Source organism: Mus caroli, chromosome 5, assembly GCF_900094665.2.
Source record: "Mus caroli chromosome 5, CAROLI_EIJ_v1.1, whole genome shotgun sequence".
Taxonomy (NCBI): domain Eukaryota; kingdom Metazoa; phylum Chordata; class Mammalia; order Rodentia; family Muridae; genus Mus; species Mus caroli.
Genome location: NC_034574.1, coordinates 30,331,320 through 30,347,608, shown reverse-complemented (window position 1 = coordinate 30,347,608; position 16,289 = coordinate 30,331,320). Strand labels below are relative to the sequence as shown.

General features: G+C 55.7%; 1 protein-coding gene and 1 long non-coding RNA gene across 3 annotated transcripts; one reads left to right on the top strand and one right to left on the bottom strand.

Moving 5' to 3' along the window:
- Positions 1-2,159: 2,159 nt before the first annotated feature.
- On the bottom strand, positions 2,160-13,580 carry Hmx1 (H6 family homeobox 1). Of its 2 annotated transcripts, none has more exons than XM_029477059.1 (2): positions 13,133-13,580; positions 2,160-2,749 (listed from the first exon to the last, which is right to left on the bottom strand). In XM_029477059.1, exons 1-2 carry the CDS (start codon positions 13,506-13,508, stop codon positions 2,592-2,594), a joined length of 534 nt encoding a protein of 177 aa, XP_029332919.1. In that variant the 5' UTR covers positions 13,509-13,580; the 3' UTR covers positions 2,160-2,591. The 2 variants fall into 2 exon arrangements, with proteins under 2 accessions (XP_029332919.1, XP_021019390.1); XM_021163731.2 differs by lacking the exon at positions 2,160-2,749 and adding an exon at positions 9,719-10,880.
- On the top strand, positions 2,541-3,794 carry LOC110295066. Its single transcript, XR_003836675.1, has 3 exons — positions 2,541-2,601; positions 3,522-3,590; positions 3,727-3,794. It is a non-coding gene; the product is annotated as an uncharacterized LOC110295066 (long non-coding RNA).
- Positions 13,581-16,289: the final 2,709 nt, after the last annotated feature.

Genomic DNA, 16,289 nt, shown 5'->3' with positions numbered 1-16,289 from the left:
AGCACTGACCTGGGATCTCTGTGGAGGGTCACAAGCTTAGGCTCCACAGAACACTGGGATGGATCCACATTGGCTGCAGACGGTAGGGCAGCAATCCAGCATGCGCACGCCTGTGCATTTTTATTTGAGGGAGGGTGCCTGAATACCTGTAGTGGTTGATGCTGCACACCGACATGGCTAGGGCATGGTCCTCAAGTGTCTAGATGCTGCTGGGAAGGGAGTTTTTTGAAATATGACAAACATTTAAAGGAGACACTGGGTAAAACCAAATGGCTACCACAGTACCGTGGGTTTCTTATAAGTTCTCCCAAGCCAAAACAGAGATTATCTGAGGGGAAGGGTTTCTCCTAGTGGCTGCAGAATGGAACCTCTGTCTAGGTTTCTAGTCCACTCATGAGATGTACACACACAGGAGAGCATCAACCCTTGTTTGAATTTCCAGCATGCCTGTCTACCCATGCAGTTTCTCACTTGCCCGTCTGTCTGTCTGTCTGTCTGCCCAGTGCATCCTGGAGTTCCACTTTCTTCGGAGAATCCTGACCACCACTTAGCAGCAAACACAGGTCAGGCGGGCGTATGGTAGTCAGAGTTCCAGCACCAAGCACGTTCATCCGCATCTGTTAGCAGTAAGTGTGCATTCTACGCCTTATGTCCTGAGAAAAAGCAAGGTCAGTAACCACTGCTCTCCGCCTCCTCCTGTGGAGACACCAGGTGAAGGATCCCTGGGGCTCACAGGCTGGGTGCGGCTTTGCTTGCCCCTTAAGGCTGAGAGCTAAGAGTGCAGTGTTTTAGTCACTGAGTCTAGGAAACAGGATGGCTGGCAGACAGGCCATCCCTGCTGCCCTAGTAGGGGCTTTGGAGAAGAGACCTGGGAAAGCGGCTTCCCAGTGACGGCTTGCCTGGAGAGAACACTGGAATTTGAGGGTTTCTGGAGCAGGAAGCAATTGGGACCTGAAACAGCGCTAATAAGTGCCAACTTCACTAGCCTGCCTGGACTGAGGGAACCTCTGACGTTCGATTGGAGCGCTTGGGGACAGATACACAAGGAACCTAGAAAAGCACCCTGTCAGGGAAGGAATTAGTGCGAAAATAGCCAAGTTCACAGCCAGCCATGAAGTACAAGCATGGGGTGGGGTGGGGTGGGGGACTATGTGGCTGGGTTCCAGGTAAAAATAATAGGCTGGTGACAGATTTCTTTAAAAACATAAAAACAAACAAGCAAACAGACACCCTGGAATGACAAAAGAGCAGTTGAGGAGAGGCTGGGGATGAGCTTGGAGGTAGAACCTGCTTGCCTGGTATTCGAGGGGCCCTGGGATTACTGCCCAGCACTGTAAATAAAAGAAAAGGCAGGATGAGAAAAGAGGGTCCAGGTACCTTCCCGGTTGTAGGAGGAGGCCAAGGTACAAGCTAAGGACTCGCTGGGGTACGCAGAGGTACGGGATCTTGACGGTAGTCTTTCTGCCCTTTGTGAAAGCAGACCACTTAACATTGTGTGCATTAGATTTTACGTATGATGGATGCATTAGTAGCTTTGATAAAACAGAATGGGTAGAGGAACGGGGAGCCGTGAGGACATACTGGGTTTTTATTTGTGTTTATTTTGCTGACAATTTGCCAGTTCCACCTGGAAAGCTCAAACCCCCAGCCTGGGGGTCTCTCAGTTTAAACCTTTACTGTATCCAAGTGAAAACGAACTTTTTTTTTTCCTTCAAAGATTTGGTGAGAGGCTCCACATTATGCAAGTGGATTCCATACTCTTGAGAACTTCAGGGCTTGTAAGCCTCTGGTGGGGTCTATAAAGCTAGCATTTAGGAGGTGAGTGAGGTTAGAAGGGCCAGGAGCTGGAAGCCAGCTTGAGTTAGTTACAAGGCAGATCTTATCTCAAAAATAATAATAATAACAACAATATTAAGCAGACTTGTCTGTCTGGAGTGAGTTTTCATCTTGGAAGCCTGAAGAGAGCTTTTCTTCCAGAATGCTTGATCACACCTTTAATTTTTCTGCTCCGACAATACATTTCCTATTTGCAAACAAACCAATGAATAGGTTAGTGAACGTTCAGGCTTGAAGCCTACTTGAAGCCTTGGATTTCATCGCCAGCCCTGCAAAAACTAAGAATATGTTAAAAACAAAACAAACTCAGCCAGGATTGGTGGTGGCAAACCTTTACTCTCAACAGACTAGAGACACATGGATCTCTCTCTCAATTCGAGGCAACAAACAAACAAACAAACAAACAACATTTAAAGAAGATAAAGAAAAAGGAAAAAACTCAGCTATCCGTGGGTGACTGAATTTGGAAAGCCCCTTCTGTGTGTGTGTGTGTGCGCGCGCGTGTGCGCGCGCGTGTTTAATTTTCTATAACGAACACCGCTTCTCTGCGCGCAGCTGGGGCCGTGCAGAACCGATTGGCTAGCGGCCGGGGAGGCCAGCGGGCCTGGGCCCTGCTTGCCCCGGCAGAAGGGCCAAAGGATAGGTCCGTGTCCCAGCGCAGGGGCCCAAGCGGTCGCTGTGCTTCGGAGCTGCCTGGCTCTTCTCTCGTCTGAGTCGGAAGGTTCGAGGGTCTGACTCCGGAAGCCTCTGAAGATCTAGTCTAAGGTGAGCGCCAAGTTCCCCGCGGACCACTGGGTACATCCCGCCGCCCTGCGCGCCTCGCCGGCTCCGGAGCGCGTCGCCTCCCCGCGGGCTGCGGGTCCCAGGGGCGAGGTCCTCGGCGCGGCGGAGGGTGGAGGGCCGAGGGGCGGCTCTTAAGGAAAAGAAGTTGAATCATCAGAGAAACCATTAGGCTAATGTGATGTGCTGTAAGGCGTGGGATCAATGCGGCCAGGCCGCTGGGGGGTGGGGGGACGCGGGCCGCCGAGCATGCGAGGCTCCTGCCCATTTGGGGGAAATGGATTTTAGAAATTTCAGAAAGAAAACTCAATCCAAATCTAGATGTAAAGGCGCTGTGGTTGTCAAGCTTCGAGAGCCATTTATGTTGTGTAGGAACAGTGACCTCGGTGGGGTGAAGCCAACATCAGGTGGGTACAGTGACCTCAAGGGGCGAAGCCAAGAGTGAGGTTCTAAAGAAACAGATGAGAGTTCTGACACTGGATGAGGGATGAAAGAGCTACTGGGGAAGTGACAGTGGCTCCTCAGCTGGACATTTTGGAACCTCAGATTCCCTCAGACACTGGCTTCTACTCCTCCATGTTTGGGCAGAGTTGGATACAGAGATACCCAAACCTATGCAGAGCCCGCTCTGAGCGCAAGACCCCAGGCTTAGGGGCACAATGCTCTCCCAACTAGTCCTATGTTGCTATGAGGGACATCGAATCCCACAGTAAAGGCAAGGCTCAGGCCCTAGACCAGAGCCTGGGCACATGGCTCCACCAGGTAGGTCCCATGATATTAAGGTGGGTGAATAGAGGCCCCAGAAGAGAATGAGCTTCTTCAAGATTTGAACAGCTTCCCCATTCCATCCTCTCTGTCCCCAAAAGCCCTTCTTCTTGCTGGCCCAAAGTACTGTTCCCTTCTAGAGAAAAGAGGAAGGCTGTGGGCTGCGACATGTCTTGGGGCCACAATGGACTTGTACATACAATGACCAGGTAAGATTGGGCCTGGACATTTCTGGGGAGGAGGGATGCTCAGAGGCAAGCCTCCCGTTCTTCACAGCCGCCCTTAGGAGGTAAAGCGGATCCGGAAAATGATTAAGGTCTTTTCTCCACAACCAATTTCGGTCAGCCCCAAGGGCACATGGCATCATTCTGCTTGCTTGCTTGTCATTGTTTGCCGTCTGCACGGCCTGGAGGTCTGAGGAAACCCTGCTAGGCTCCGGGTGAGTTCTAGCTTCTGTCTCCAAGCTTTTAAAAAGGAAACGAATGAATTCCAGTGTAGGGCCCTCAGACCTACTCCCTGGTGTGGAGAACTCTCTGGAAGGAGTGGGGGATCTTGAGAGACAGTGGGCTCTCCTACTTCTGGCCCCCTCATTTGCCCAGTTGAAAAGAAATCCCAACATTGCCACCGTCTCCCCGATCACGAGATGCGTGAGCCTTGGAGTCAGACTGGGACTGATTATTTTTCGAACACACAGCTAGGATAGCACCCCTGTATGTGGTGGGGGCACGGTACAGCTGTGAGGCTCGGCTCACAGTCTTAAGATGGGAGTATCTCTACCAGTAAGAAGCGCGGGCCCCATCCCAGACACCGGGATCCAGGAAAGACACAGAGCGTAGTGAGCTTCCCCCTGCGCCCCGTGTGCTGGGGAAGGTCTGTGCCCGGGGACCAGGCTGAGCTCCTCCCACCAGGTGGGTCCACCTTCTGTCCTCGGCCAAGGCGAGCGTTTCCTGGACTCCACCAGCACCCGCGTTCATGTATCCCCCGCCTCATTCCCGATGCCTTCCGGACCTCGGCGTCCCCACCTCCATCCCATGCCCTCGGCTCGGAAAGGAACCTTTACTATGTGGCGCTGGGCACCTATACCGCGTAAGGACACGCAGGGTGAGGTGGGTAGGAGACGAGAGGTGAGGACGGAGGGGAGGGTCTGCAGACCGCAGCAGACTGCGAGACGCCAGGTGAGCGGCCTAGGCGGGATCGGAGGGGCGCCGCGGGCCGGGCGGGGCTGGACCCGGCGCGGGGGCGGGGCGGGACTGCGAGCCACAGGGTCCCTTGAGACTGCCCGGAGCGCCTAAGCCCAGCAAGGCCGGAGGAGGGCCGGCGTCTCATCCCGGGCTCCGCAGTACGCACCCCACCCCCCATGTCTCTCACTCCTACCTGATGGCGAAACAGGGCCTCGCGGCACCGGCAGAAAGGTGCTGACAGGGGATCTGCAGCCGTGTCCTCAGCCGGGTGGGTCGAAGCGCGCTGAGTCCGGGACCCGTAGTGGGAGGCAGGGCCAAGAAACCAGAGCGCCCGTCGCAGGGAAGGAGTCACGTCCCGCACGGCGAAGAAGGATCGCGGCCACTGGGGCGAGTCGAGCGGGAGAATAACGTCGCTGTGTCCCGGGAGAACCAAGAGAACCAGCAGGCGGAGGGCGAGGAAGGGAGACATTCCAGGGCGAGCGCAGAACCATGGCTAGCAGGCGTCCGGACCCGCAGAGGTGGTGCCCCTGCCATCCCGGATCACGCAGAGCCCGCAGGTGCTTGGTCTGCTTAGCGGTCTCCGGCCCTGGGCTTCGCGGAGGTCCGGATGCAGCCCTTCTCCATCCACCCTTTGCGAGTGTCGCCTGTGGGCCCCCAGCCTCCTTCCCGCATTCTGCGCCGCAGATCCCGTGTGCGCCAGAAACAGAAGACCTAGATCCCAGACCAGAAAGGCGGCCGCAGGGCACTACCCCACACTGTGTTGCAAGGCCCCGACCTTTAAGCCCTTTTGCCCTCTCTCAGGCGCCCGGACCCCGGGTGAAGAGTCCGGTGCGGTCACCGTGACCAGTGTGAGAGGGATGAAACCCCGGAAAGCTGCGTGGGGAGAAGGGGGGGGGCGTTTGAGACCAAAATAGTTGTAAAGCTAAGTATGTGAGCTTTAACGGTCAAGTTCTAGCTTAGCCGCGAGGATGCACAGCTTTTAAAAAGCAGTTTTAAGTGAACCCAGGTGAGACTCAGATTGGGTGAAAATAAAATTGGAACATACGGCAGCTTCTCGGGTGGAAAGTCACCCTTTCCCCGCCCCGCCCCGCCCCGCTCCCCACCAAGCACAAATCCTCCCGTTTCCACGGTCTGGTTAAACAGATTTACTTAGGTTTATTTTCAAGCCTGCCTCTGGACCTTCCGCAAGTACGGACTCCTAATCAAGTCCATTCCCCTTTTAATTTTGCTGCGTATTTTCGATAAACCAACATTACATCATTTCATTGGTAAACTTAGAAATTTACAAATTTATGCAATTTACTTTAAAATTAAATGCACTTTAATTTTTTGTTTTTGTTTTTAAGGTAACCGTCTGACTAAAAAACATAGTCCCAACAAATTCTTAGTCTAGCTTTGATGTATGGTGGCAGGACACATACTTTTGTTGTTTTGTTTTTTTTTTTTGTTGTTGTTGTTTTGGTTTGGTTTTTTGAGACAGGGTTTCTCTGTATAGCCCTGGCTGTCCTGGAACTCACTCTGTAGACCAGGCTGGCCTCGAACTCAGAAATCCGCCTGCCTCTGCCTCCTGAGTGCTGGGATTAAAGGCGTGTGCCACCACGTCCGGCTTGTTGTTTTGTTTTTTGTTTGTTTTTCTGTTCTGGTTTTACTGAACTGACTGGGTAATAATACCTACAAACACCTTTACGATGATAATAATAATAATAAAAAAAAAAACACTACACAACCAACCAAACAAACCCAGCTCCTGCAGGAACCCTGCTCTTCCTGGCTTCCCCAATAACCCATAGGAAGCACACTAGCTTGTCCCCATTTCCCCTCAGTCCTGGAACCTGTGGGCAACTAACTGAGAGTGAGCATATGCTGTGAGGACAGCCACCTCTCCTTTTTCCTTCCAGGGCAACCAGACACCCAGGAATCAGTTCCAGGCTAGCTGACTAGCAGAGTTCCTGGGACCCCATTCTCCCAAGTCCTTTCTCTATAGCGTTTTGATGAATGCCTGCTCTGGTAGCTGAGCAAGTTCACTGTAGCAAAGGGACCTCCCTCCTTCTCCAGCACTGGACTGCCCAGTCCTAGAGAACCCGCAGGAGCTGCTCTCTGGCTGGTGGCCCAGAGTCCAGGCTACAGCGAAGCACTGCTTTCATTTTCTACCTTGTTGCTGGGGGGCTGGGGAAGGGGAGCTGGGCAACAGAAGGCAGCTGTAGAGAGAAAGAGAAAATAAGGCTTAGCTTACCTGGCCAGTGCCCAGCCCCTGGGTCTCAACCCAGCTGGGCTGTTTTCTGGGTGAGGGCAGAGCCCTGCTCTGGGGAGCTTCCTCCCTGAGCAATCGGATGTGTGATTGTGTGAGAGAGAGTTGTCTGTCCTGCAGCTTTCCTGCAGCTGTCAGGGTAGGGGTGCAGTTCTCGGAAAGACTTCATTGTTCCCATGCCTACTGTTGTTTGCTCTGATTTGGGACAAAGCATGAAGGAGTCTTCCTGGATGTCCTTACTCTCTGAGCCACCACCCCACCCTGCCCAGGACCTAGACCAACGAGCTAGCCTAGGGCTGCTTCCATACTCCTGGTAGAAACTCAGGACACTCTGACAGGCTGGGAACCTCACATGCCCTGCTCCAGCATGAACACTGTTTGTTTCTTATACAGAATCAAGAGAGTTATGTGCCAAATGGCTTGTGATGGGGAAACTGGGGGCTCAAAAATAGGGCTTGGCCGTGAGACTCCTCTTGCCAGTAAGGCAGGGTCCACTAAGGTGGACCACTTGGATCTCATGAGCAGGAGCCTCTGCAGTTCAGAGTGATGGCAGCTGGACCTCACTTAGCTGTGAAGGAGGATGGACCAGAAACCAGTGAGAGGTTAAGCTCACCTGGCAGAGACAGATCGAAACCATTCATCTTCTGCCAGCAACAGTCAATGCGAGGAGGTGTGCCTGCAATCGATGCCAGGATCCCGGACTCACGAAGGCCCCCAGCCAGGCCTGGCACCCTCCAGGACTTGAGTGTTGCCTGTTGAATTGGAATTAGGTCTCTCTGCTTAGGGCTGCCTTCCTACACTGCACCCCAAAAGCTGGTGGATACTTATGGGGCATGGCGAGCTTGCCTGAGTCTGGCAAGCTGAACTAGTTGGGGAGCTTCCTCCTGCATCACTGGGTCCAGTTCCTAGCTCTAGGAGAAACCATGTTCCTAAGACCGCCATGGGAGGCTACAAGATGATTAGGGAGGTGGGAAGCTCTCCTGCCCAGTGATGCTAATTCTAAAATACACACACACACACACACACACACACACACACACACACACATATATTATCACGCACGCACGCACGCACGCACGCACGCACGCACACACCCCTCACTTCCCCAATTGATGGAGTAAGGTTCTACTGCAGGTGCCCATAGGATACTGTCCCTTGTGACTCCTTGTGGCAAGTGACTCTCCAAGGGTATTTCACTGTGTCTTGGTAGGACATTCTGATGAGGACACATTTGCTGGGCTGAAGACACCTTGTGGTCAGTGTGTGATCTCAGCCCAAGACATTGGAGAGAAATGGGAATAAAATGGTGGTCTCACAATGAGTTTCTCGTCCTGGGTTTATCTGTGCATTTTGAAAGGGCTGAAAAGTGAGGGGGGCAGTGACCTGAGCCCCCTGAGGCCTTGACAGTGGAGCCAGCATTTCCACCTGGACCACTGGGGTGTGGGGTGTGTAGGGATGGAGGGGTGCCATGGGAAGCACCCTTTGTGTATACAGGAAAGAGTCCCACTGCTTGTGGGAACCTGTGCTGTGCTAGTGTCTGAGCACCCGATCCTTTCCAGGATGGACAGACATTTATCCTGAGAACAGAACAAAAACAGCCACAAAGCCATGGGCACCAAAGTCTGGCGATGGCACAGTGGAAAGGTGAGGAGGAGAGGGAGAGGTAGACCTGCCCATTCTGTCTGGGGACAGCCTGTAGCCTGTGTGGCTGCTGACCGGGTGTTCAAGGCTTTCGAGAACTCCATTGAAAAAAGTAAAACTCACCAAAGTGTATTGTCTCTCCCAGACAAAGCCTGCAAAAGCTGGTTTACTCATGGCAAAGCAGTTCTGAGTGTCCCAAGGAGGAAGAATGCCCAGGCTCCAAACTCTGACTGGCTGACTGATATGGAAGGCTGACTCAAAGATGGTCAAGGACCAATGTCCCTTCCACACGAATCTCAAAATACGCGAATTCTCGGGGCATATGAACGAAAGCAGCAGCAGATAGAAGAGGTGCTCCATGGAGCACCACCACCTAGGTCTCCATACTGGAAACTCGCTCTTTGTAATGGGGTGGGGTCAAGAAAACACACACACACACACACACACACACACACTCACTCACTCCTAAGACAGACTGACTCCCCCAGGCCCCTGTCTTCTTCTAGGCTGTCTGGCGCCACCTTGGGCGCCCCTGGCCCACGTGGACTGATGGCTGCACATCTTCTCTGTGGGGTGTCTGCTTTCGGGTGGAGCAGGGAGGAAGACAGGTTTTCCTCTGGGAGTGACCAGATCCCTTCAAATTTGGAATGTCCTCTCCCAATTCGGTTCAAAAGCACACCAAATAAAGCACCACTCCACACCTGTAGGCAGGAACAAGTCAGTATGGGGGCAATGGAGATGTGTGACCCAGGTGGTCCAACACTGTTCAAGCAACCTCCCCTGAGAGCACACAGAGGGTACCAATGACCAGGGGAGGCAGGAGCAAGCACCCCCGTGCCCTGCTAAAGAGCCAGAGCTTTGTTTCAGATCAAAGAATTTCGACACACATCCTGCTGTGTGTCCCAAGTGCAGGTAAGGGCAGTGGCCACACAGCCTCATGAACTCCCATGACCAAGTTGGTGGCCAGAGAGCCCTACCTTCATCTGCCATGCCTTTGGTCTCAGTCCTACAACAGTCATCTTTCCATCTCTGTTCCTTCCTCCTGGACCCCCTAAGCCTTCCACAGAAGTGTAGCTAGGCCTCTCAGTCACAAGCAGGGTAAAATTTAGGACCATAAACCAGGAGGGTGTCTCCAGCCTGACTTGCCCACCTACCCCGGAGCAGCCTTCCCAAAGTCCCTAGCCAGGTTTGGGAGGGAAGTACCACACACTCAGGCCTGCTACAAGAAGTGGCTCTGCCCTAGCGACCACACGGCTGCGAGTCCATCAAGAAAACGTCCCTTTTTATTCCATATGCAAAGAAGTAGATTTATCACAGAAAAAAGAAAAAAAAAGTCTTGTCAAGCCAAGAGAACCAAGGCCGCCAAGAGAGAAGCCCTCTTCGGAAAAGAGGCCCAAGATGAGTTGTCCCAAGGCCCGCAGCTCTCTGTACTGTCCCTTGGAAGGGGCCCCTGATGTCTGGGTTCCTGCAAGATCCCTCCCGAGAAAAGGACAATCTGAATTAGGGCCAGGATGCCTCGGGACAGTCGCCGTGTGGTTCCTCGGCCAGCCCATTCCAAGTGTCCGTTTGCTGACTCGGAGCCGGCCTCTGCTGCAGCACTCCGTGCTGGCGAGAGCTAGCGCATCGCCCTGGCTTTCGATCGGAACGGGTCTCCAGTCCTGCAGCTGGCTGCGAGTCCCGGCTGCCGCCGCTGTCCGGTACACTCTGGAGCAGCTGCCCACGGAGACGGCCGCTCGAGGGGCTGCGAGGCGCGCGGCGCCTCCCCCACTCCCCCGCACCGCCTCCTACATGGAGGGTGCCGGCTCACACAAGCCCTGGCATCTGCGCGCGAAGGAAGGGAACCGAGGCGGCGGCAGGGAAGGCGGCCAGCGGGTAAGCAAGCGCACCCGAGAAACCAAGCAGCGGCGGCGGCGGTGCGGGTGCGGGCGGCGCCAGCGGGAAGGGCAGCGCGGGCCCCGCGGCGGCCGGGGGACTCTCGTGGTAGATCACCGGCACGCGGACCAGGCGCTGCGCGCCCGGCGGAGACAGGCTGGCCGCCTCCAGCTCCGCTGCCAGCTGCCGCTTCCACTTGTTGCGGCGGTTCTGAAACCAGATTTTGACCTGCGTCTCGGTGAGCTGCAGCGAGGCGGCGAGGCCCGCGCGCTCCGCGCTGCTCAGGTAGCGCTTCAGATCGAAAGTGGACTCGAGCTGGAAGACCTGGCTGCGCGAGAAGACCGTGCGCGTCTTCTTCCTGCGGCCGCCGCGCGCCTCCCCTGTCGCCGCCGCCGCCACCGCCGGAGGCTCGGCCAACTCCGCCGCCTCCTCCCCGCCGGTCGCCGGGCCCTGCGTCGTCACCTCCCGCGGAACGGTTCCTGGCCCGGGGCACCGCGGCCAGGCGCTCTCTGCGCGGCCCATCTCCTCGCAGGTCTCCGGAGAGTCCCGGTCGCTTGCTGCAGGGGAGAAACGGGCATAGTGGTAGGTTCTAAGGGTCTGCCCTAGAAGGAGTCACTAAAACTGGCTTCCTCCCTTCAAATCCTCCTCACTCAAATGCTACAAACTGGGAAACATTCCCGCGTAGGGGTTGCGGGGGCGGGGGAGCGGGTAAGGGTGAGGGCAGGAAATTAGCAGAGGCCAAAAATGAAGCCCAGGTCCTGGGCTGCAGCAAACACGTGGCAGCGCACACCCAGAGAAGGACAGAGAAAATTCTCGAAAGAAAAAGGCTAACTCAAAAGACAAACTGACATCTGAGACTGCCCCTGGCTCAGCTCTACCTCAGCCCCCACCACACCGCCAACTCGCAAAAGGCTGGCAGAGGACGGGGACAAAAGAAATGTTGTCCTTCAAAGTTATGTACACAGAGAGACTAACATACAACCTAGCCGCCAGGGGCTGTGAACTCCCCATCACACACGTGGAGCAGACATCAAGGAAAAAACTCTTAGAAGAAACAAATGCACATTCCCCAGAGAAATCCCACCGGGTGACATTGGGCACAATCCTGACCCAGACACCCTCAGACACCCAGACACCAGGCCCTCTGCAGCAGCAAAATGTGCTCCAAGAGACCAAGGAGTAAGGCTACCGATCACAGCATCCCTACCCTGCCCCAACCATCTCCTATGCTTGTTTGGGGTCTTGCCCACAGAGGACCTCTGCGCTCATGCTCCAAGTCCCAGATTCAGGGCTTACAAGGGATGTCACCAGGTTAAATAAGTTCCCGTGGGCTCCCAGTTCTCCTCTAGACGTCTGGGTCCATGAAACCAATTCAGACCGGTCTGTCCTTCTGCCTGACCGATGGATCAGAGGTCAAGGTGGGTTTTGGCCCTGGTTATGCCTCGGTACAGTGGACTTGTGCTTACAGCTAAACTCCGCTTGGTTTCCTTGAAAGCATCCCTCTCAGTGCCCATGCAATGTCACCTAGCAGGATGGTGTGTATGCAGCCAGACCATAGGGGAGGTCCTACAAAGGCATCCAAAGCCCCTACACTCACGAAGGTCTGTCCATGAGTTGCCATAAAGTGCTAATCTGTCTCACCTGCTCGCTTGACTCAACAGGAACAGAGAACTCTAACCCGCATCGCACGAAATAAGGCAAAAGGCAGGGGTGACTATTGGACTACAGGTGAGGATGGTCCAACTAAAGGGGAGAATAAAACGCGCCCTGCAAGAGCCTCCTCACTGGATACTACTGCTCCCCTGTTTAAGCTTATGTAAAGAAGGCAGGCATCCCAAACCTGGGCAGGGAGACTTGTCCTACTCCATACCAGGAGCGGGTGAGTACCTAATAGAAAAGAATGGCCCCAGGCCACCTCCTACCCCAAAGCTTATACACAGAGCCTGGGTGGGCACCCTTTAGTTATAAGTCTGTGTGTTTAGGGGCCCGGCTGGCAAAAGGGGCTGGGGTGAGGAAGGCTGAAATACCCTTCTAGTCTCAAGGGTTGCTCTCTAATGAGCAGGTCCTAAGAGAGGTGAGGTCCGGACCCTCTGGAGACAGGCAGTCAGAGTCAGGATGTCAGGATGTCCAGGCCAGAGGGGTAAGTGGGTTCTGGGACTGAGAAGCCCCCACCCCCATTCTCTGAGCCCTCTGCAGGAAACAAAGGCCAAAGAGGGGGAGGGGCAAGAAAAGAAGAGAGGGGTGGGATGGACCCTTCAGAGTGGGCTCCTACCAGCCTCAGCCTTTGGGCCTGAGAAGACCCAAAAGCAGGCTCAGGCCCAGCCCATGGTCTTACTGCAGCAGGGATGGCAAAGGATACTTTGGGGTTGCAATTGCTATAGAAGAAGGCCTCCCATCCAGCCTCCATAGCTGTGGTCTCTCAGCTCTGCCCCCTTTTATTTTAGTGCTTGACCCCCCGCGGTCTCCCCTCCTCTGCCACCCTTCCTCTTCCTTTACTTCTCTTTCACCTTCACTGTTTCTCCAAACACACTATCTTTCCCCCTCTCATCTTTCCGAGGCCTATTTCACTCTCCTCTCTGAAATTTTGTGTTCTTGGGCCTAATCCTAGCCTTAGCAGCCTCCTACATGCAGTGCCATCCCCAGTCTCCAACAATTGTCCATGCTGGCGTTCCAAGGGGATCTCATACCACCCAGGCCCCAGTACACAGGAAGACTAGGAGCTCACTAAGCCCGAAGTCACCAAAAGAATGCATAGGGAGGGAGCAGAGCCCTGACCATTGCCCACCCCTTCCCCCGCAACCTCACTCACTGTCAGGACTCAGACCACCTCCGTAGCCGCCGTGCACCCGTGGGTACCACCGCGTTGCACCTCCGCAGCCGAGCGCGAAGGGCGGGCCGGGCCCAGGAGGCGGCCGGGGCCCTAGGCCCAGTGCCCGGGCCCTCGCCTCCCCGCCCGGCCCGATGCCCGCACGCTGCTGTCGCCGCCGCTGTAGTCGTCGTCGTCGCGCCTGCTCCGGATCCTCGTCCTCCGGGTCGTCGTCGTCCTCCTCCTCTTCCTCGCGGACGCCATCGCCCTGGGTTGAGCGCCCCGCGCCCTTGGCCTCGGCTGCTAGCAGGTTCTCGATGAGGAAGGAGGAGGCGCGAGCCGGTGTGGCGCGCCCGGGCTCGGTCAGCTCATCCGGCATCGCGGCCGCGGGCCCGTCGGGCAAGGCTGGGATCCTGGGGGTCCCTGGTTGCCCGGGGCGCAGCTGCTCTTTCCGGCCCCGTTGGGACAGTGGCGAGAGGCCGCCTGGCGCACGCGCGGCCCGGCCCTGGAGAGCCGCTGCCCGGAGTGAGGGCGTCGGGCTCCACGAGGCGGGCGTCGGCTTCTGTGCCGCGCTGGGCTGGGCGTGAGCGGGTGCGCGCGGACGGCCGTTCCCGCAGCAGCCTCCCTCGCGTTTCTCCGAGCGGTTCAGGTCGCCGCCCCGGCTGGCCTCACTGGAGGGGGGGGAGGGGGCGTGGTCGGGGGCGGGGCGGCGCGAGTTTCGTAGGCTCAGCCCCAAGGACCCGCTGCAGCCCGGAGAGAAGCCGTTGCCGGAGATGCCGCCCGGCCGGACTCTGCGCGCAGGCGGTGGCAGGGCCCAGGGCAGGCGGTCCGGTGGTCCTGGGGGGACGACCCCGCGAGATGCGTTCCGGCGCCCCCCACCCCGGTACCCGCGCCAGGGAGTGGGAGAGGGCGGGGCCTCGGCTGGGAGGTCGACCATTGGCTACAGGGTCGCTGTGAAGCCCAGACTGGCCAATCGCATCCGAGGAGAGCCTTGCTGACCCGCCGGGAGCGTGTCGGAACCCGCAGAACGCTCGGTTTGTGCGTGAGTCCGTGTGACTGTGTATTTTCGCGCGTGTAAGGACTATTGCCGACTGGGCCGCAGTCTTTTTTTAAAAGACCTCGCGTGTAATTTAAAACGGGGATTCTGCCAAACAAGTTTGCAGAGATACAGCATGTTTTAACTCTTACGTGTAACGAAATATGCTTTTGGTGCCATCGCGCTGCGATGGAATGCTCTCATATCCCGGGCTCAGTTTCGGTGTGTAAAGTGAGTCAAGCCCGAAGGTGCCCCATGGTGTCACGCTGGGTAGGAACAGATTACATTCGCGCTGGCACCTCCATGGCCAGGCCTTCTCACTCTCTTCAGGCTGGCAAGAGCTTCGTGCCTAGGCACTGTGCGGGACTGCAGGTCTTGAGGGACAATTCCTCTTTCTGCCTCGCTTGCCCTGCACAAAGTGAATTTTCTTCCCGCTTCAGGAGCAAGGCCGCAGAGGGTAACCCAGACTTCGCTGAGACCCACGGAGCTGTGACCCACTTCCGACAGGAATAGGGGGACAGCCTAGTCACTAAGCGGAGCGCTTCACTGGATGCGGGTTATCACGGAAAGGCCCATCTAGCTGCTCAGTGCGGGTCACAGACAGTGCGTAAGGAAGTGTGTCCCACTGTCCGGGAGAAGGCAACTGCAGGCCCGGAGCCCACTTTGTTTAATCTCCCCAACAAGAGAAATAGAGGGAGGTCACCCTATACTTCAAAGGGAAAAACTAATGTGAAAAGAGAGCGCTTCCTCTCCCTCCCACTCTAAGTGGCTCTTGAAGATATAGGAGGATGGGTGAGCCGCCAGGCTATGGAACCTTTGGGGTCTGCACCCTGGCTAGAAACCTGGATGGGAAGTGGGTTTTGTGCACGATAGGACTTGATTTTGGAGCCATATTGGGCAAAGCAAGAGGAATCGCTGGCAAGCAGCCACATTTCATAGATGAGGGCTCTGAGTCAAAGTTGGGTGTCTCCAACTTTGACTCAGAGTATCCCAAGTGCTGTTACTTCCTGGGTGTCCCAGCTCAGACATACTCAGGGACCTGGGTAGAGGTGGGGGCGGGGAGGGAGAAATTAGCAACGACATTTGTTTGTAGGAATCAGGCACAACCCCTGGGCCGGCCAATCCAGGTTGGTTTTGTTGTTGGTGGTGGTTTGTTTTTGTTTTGATATGGTTTTTCGTTTTTTTCCAGTTAGGGTATCTATGTTAGCCCTGTCTGGCCTCAAATTCAGAGATCCTTTTGCCCCTGCCTCCTGAGTACTGGGATTAAAGGCATGAGGCATCACTGCAGGGCTCGGGGTTGGAAAGGAGCCCTACTAAAAATGGTGATGGGGAGAACCGTCCAACTTGTGCAAGTTCCAGGCTCCCCTTGTGAACAGTACCTTCCTGTTTGTAAAATGGAGCCTGTTGGGTGGGTGCTGTGGCTTCCATTTTATTTCTCTGCTCTCTGGATGGGGGGGGGGCAGGCTGGGCTTCTTAGGCACCAGGGTTGTAATTCCCTCTGCCCTAGGGCCCTAGCCCTTGGTCCTGGCCCCTTGCGGTACACTGTGGGTAAGTGCTGCTCCCATACTCCATTGAGCAGAGAGAGACCTGCCAGACCTGGTGCCTGGTCTTACCCAGCACTCCCTCTGCAGCCATACATCAGAGTGGCGCCTCAGCACTAGACCAGCAAGGGATGGTGGTCAGGAGTGGGGAAAGGGCATCCACCTCTCCTGGTACTGGCTTGGGAGCACTAGAAAGAGGGTGACATCCACACTACTTGGCCTCTGGATCCTACGGACTACAAATGGTGGTACCACTCAGGAGCAGGGTGTGTGTCAGGAACTCCCAAGTTAGCCCTGTGGGTGCTCACCCAGGTCCTGGGGGCCCCAAGCTCAGCCTACACGGAGGAGAGCAGGTTTGTCCCAATTCAAGGCCAATTTGGCTGAGGAAGTAAGGCTGCCAAGCACTAACCCAAGCAGCAATTTCTGGTGCTGCCTTGCCAGAGCCCTCTATATTCCTCCACAGAGTTCTAGGACTGGAGAACTGTCCCCTCCCAAGCCATGCCCATCCATGTTCACACACAGTAGCTGTGCAGGCTGTGGCATCTCTCCCCACTTTATCCTTCTGCCTTGTTTCTGTCTCACC

What these genes read in the sequence shown, in the direction of transcription:
- Hmx1 (XM_021163731.2), bottom strand. Translation starts at nt 13,508, where the DNA reads ATGCCGGATGAGCTGACCGAGCCCGGGCGCGCCACACCGGCTCGCGCC. An exon ending in AGGTGGTCTGAGTCCTGACA is followed by an intron (nt 10,881 to 13,132) that starts GTGAGTGAGGTT and finishes TCTCCCCTGCAG; the next exon opens with CAAGCGACCGGGACTCTCCG.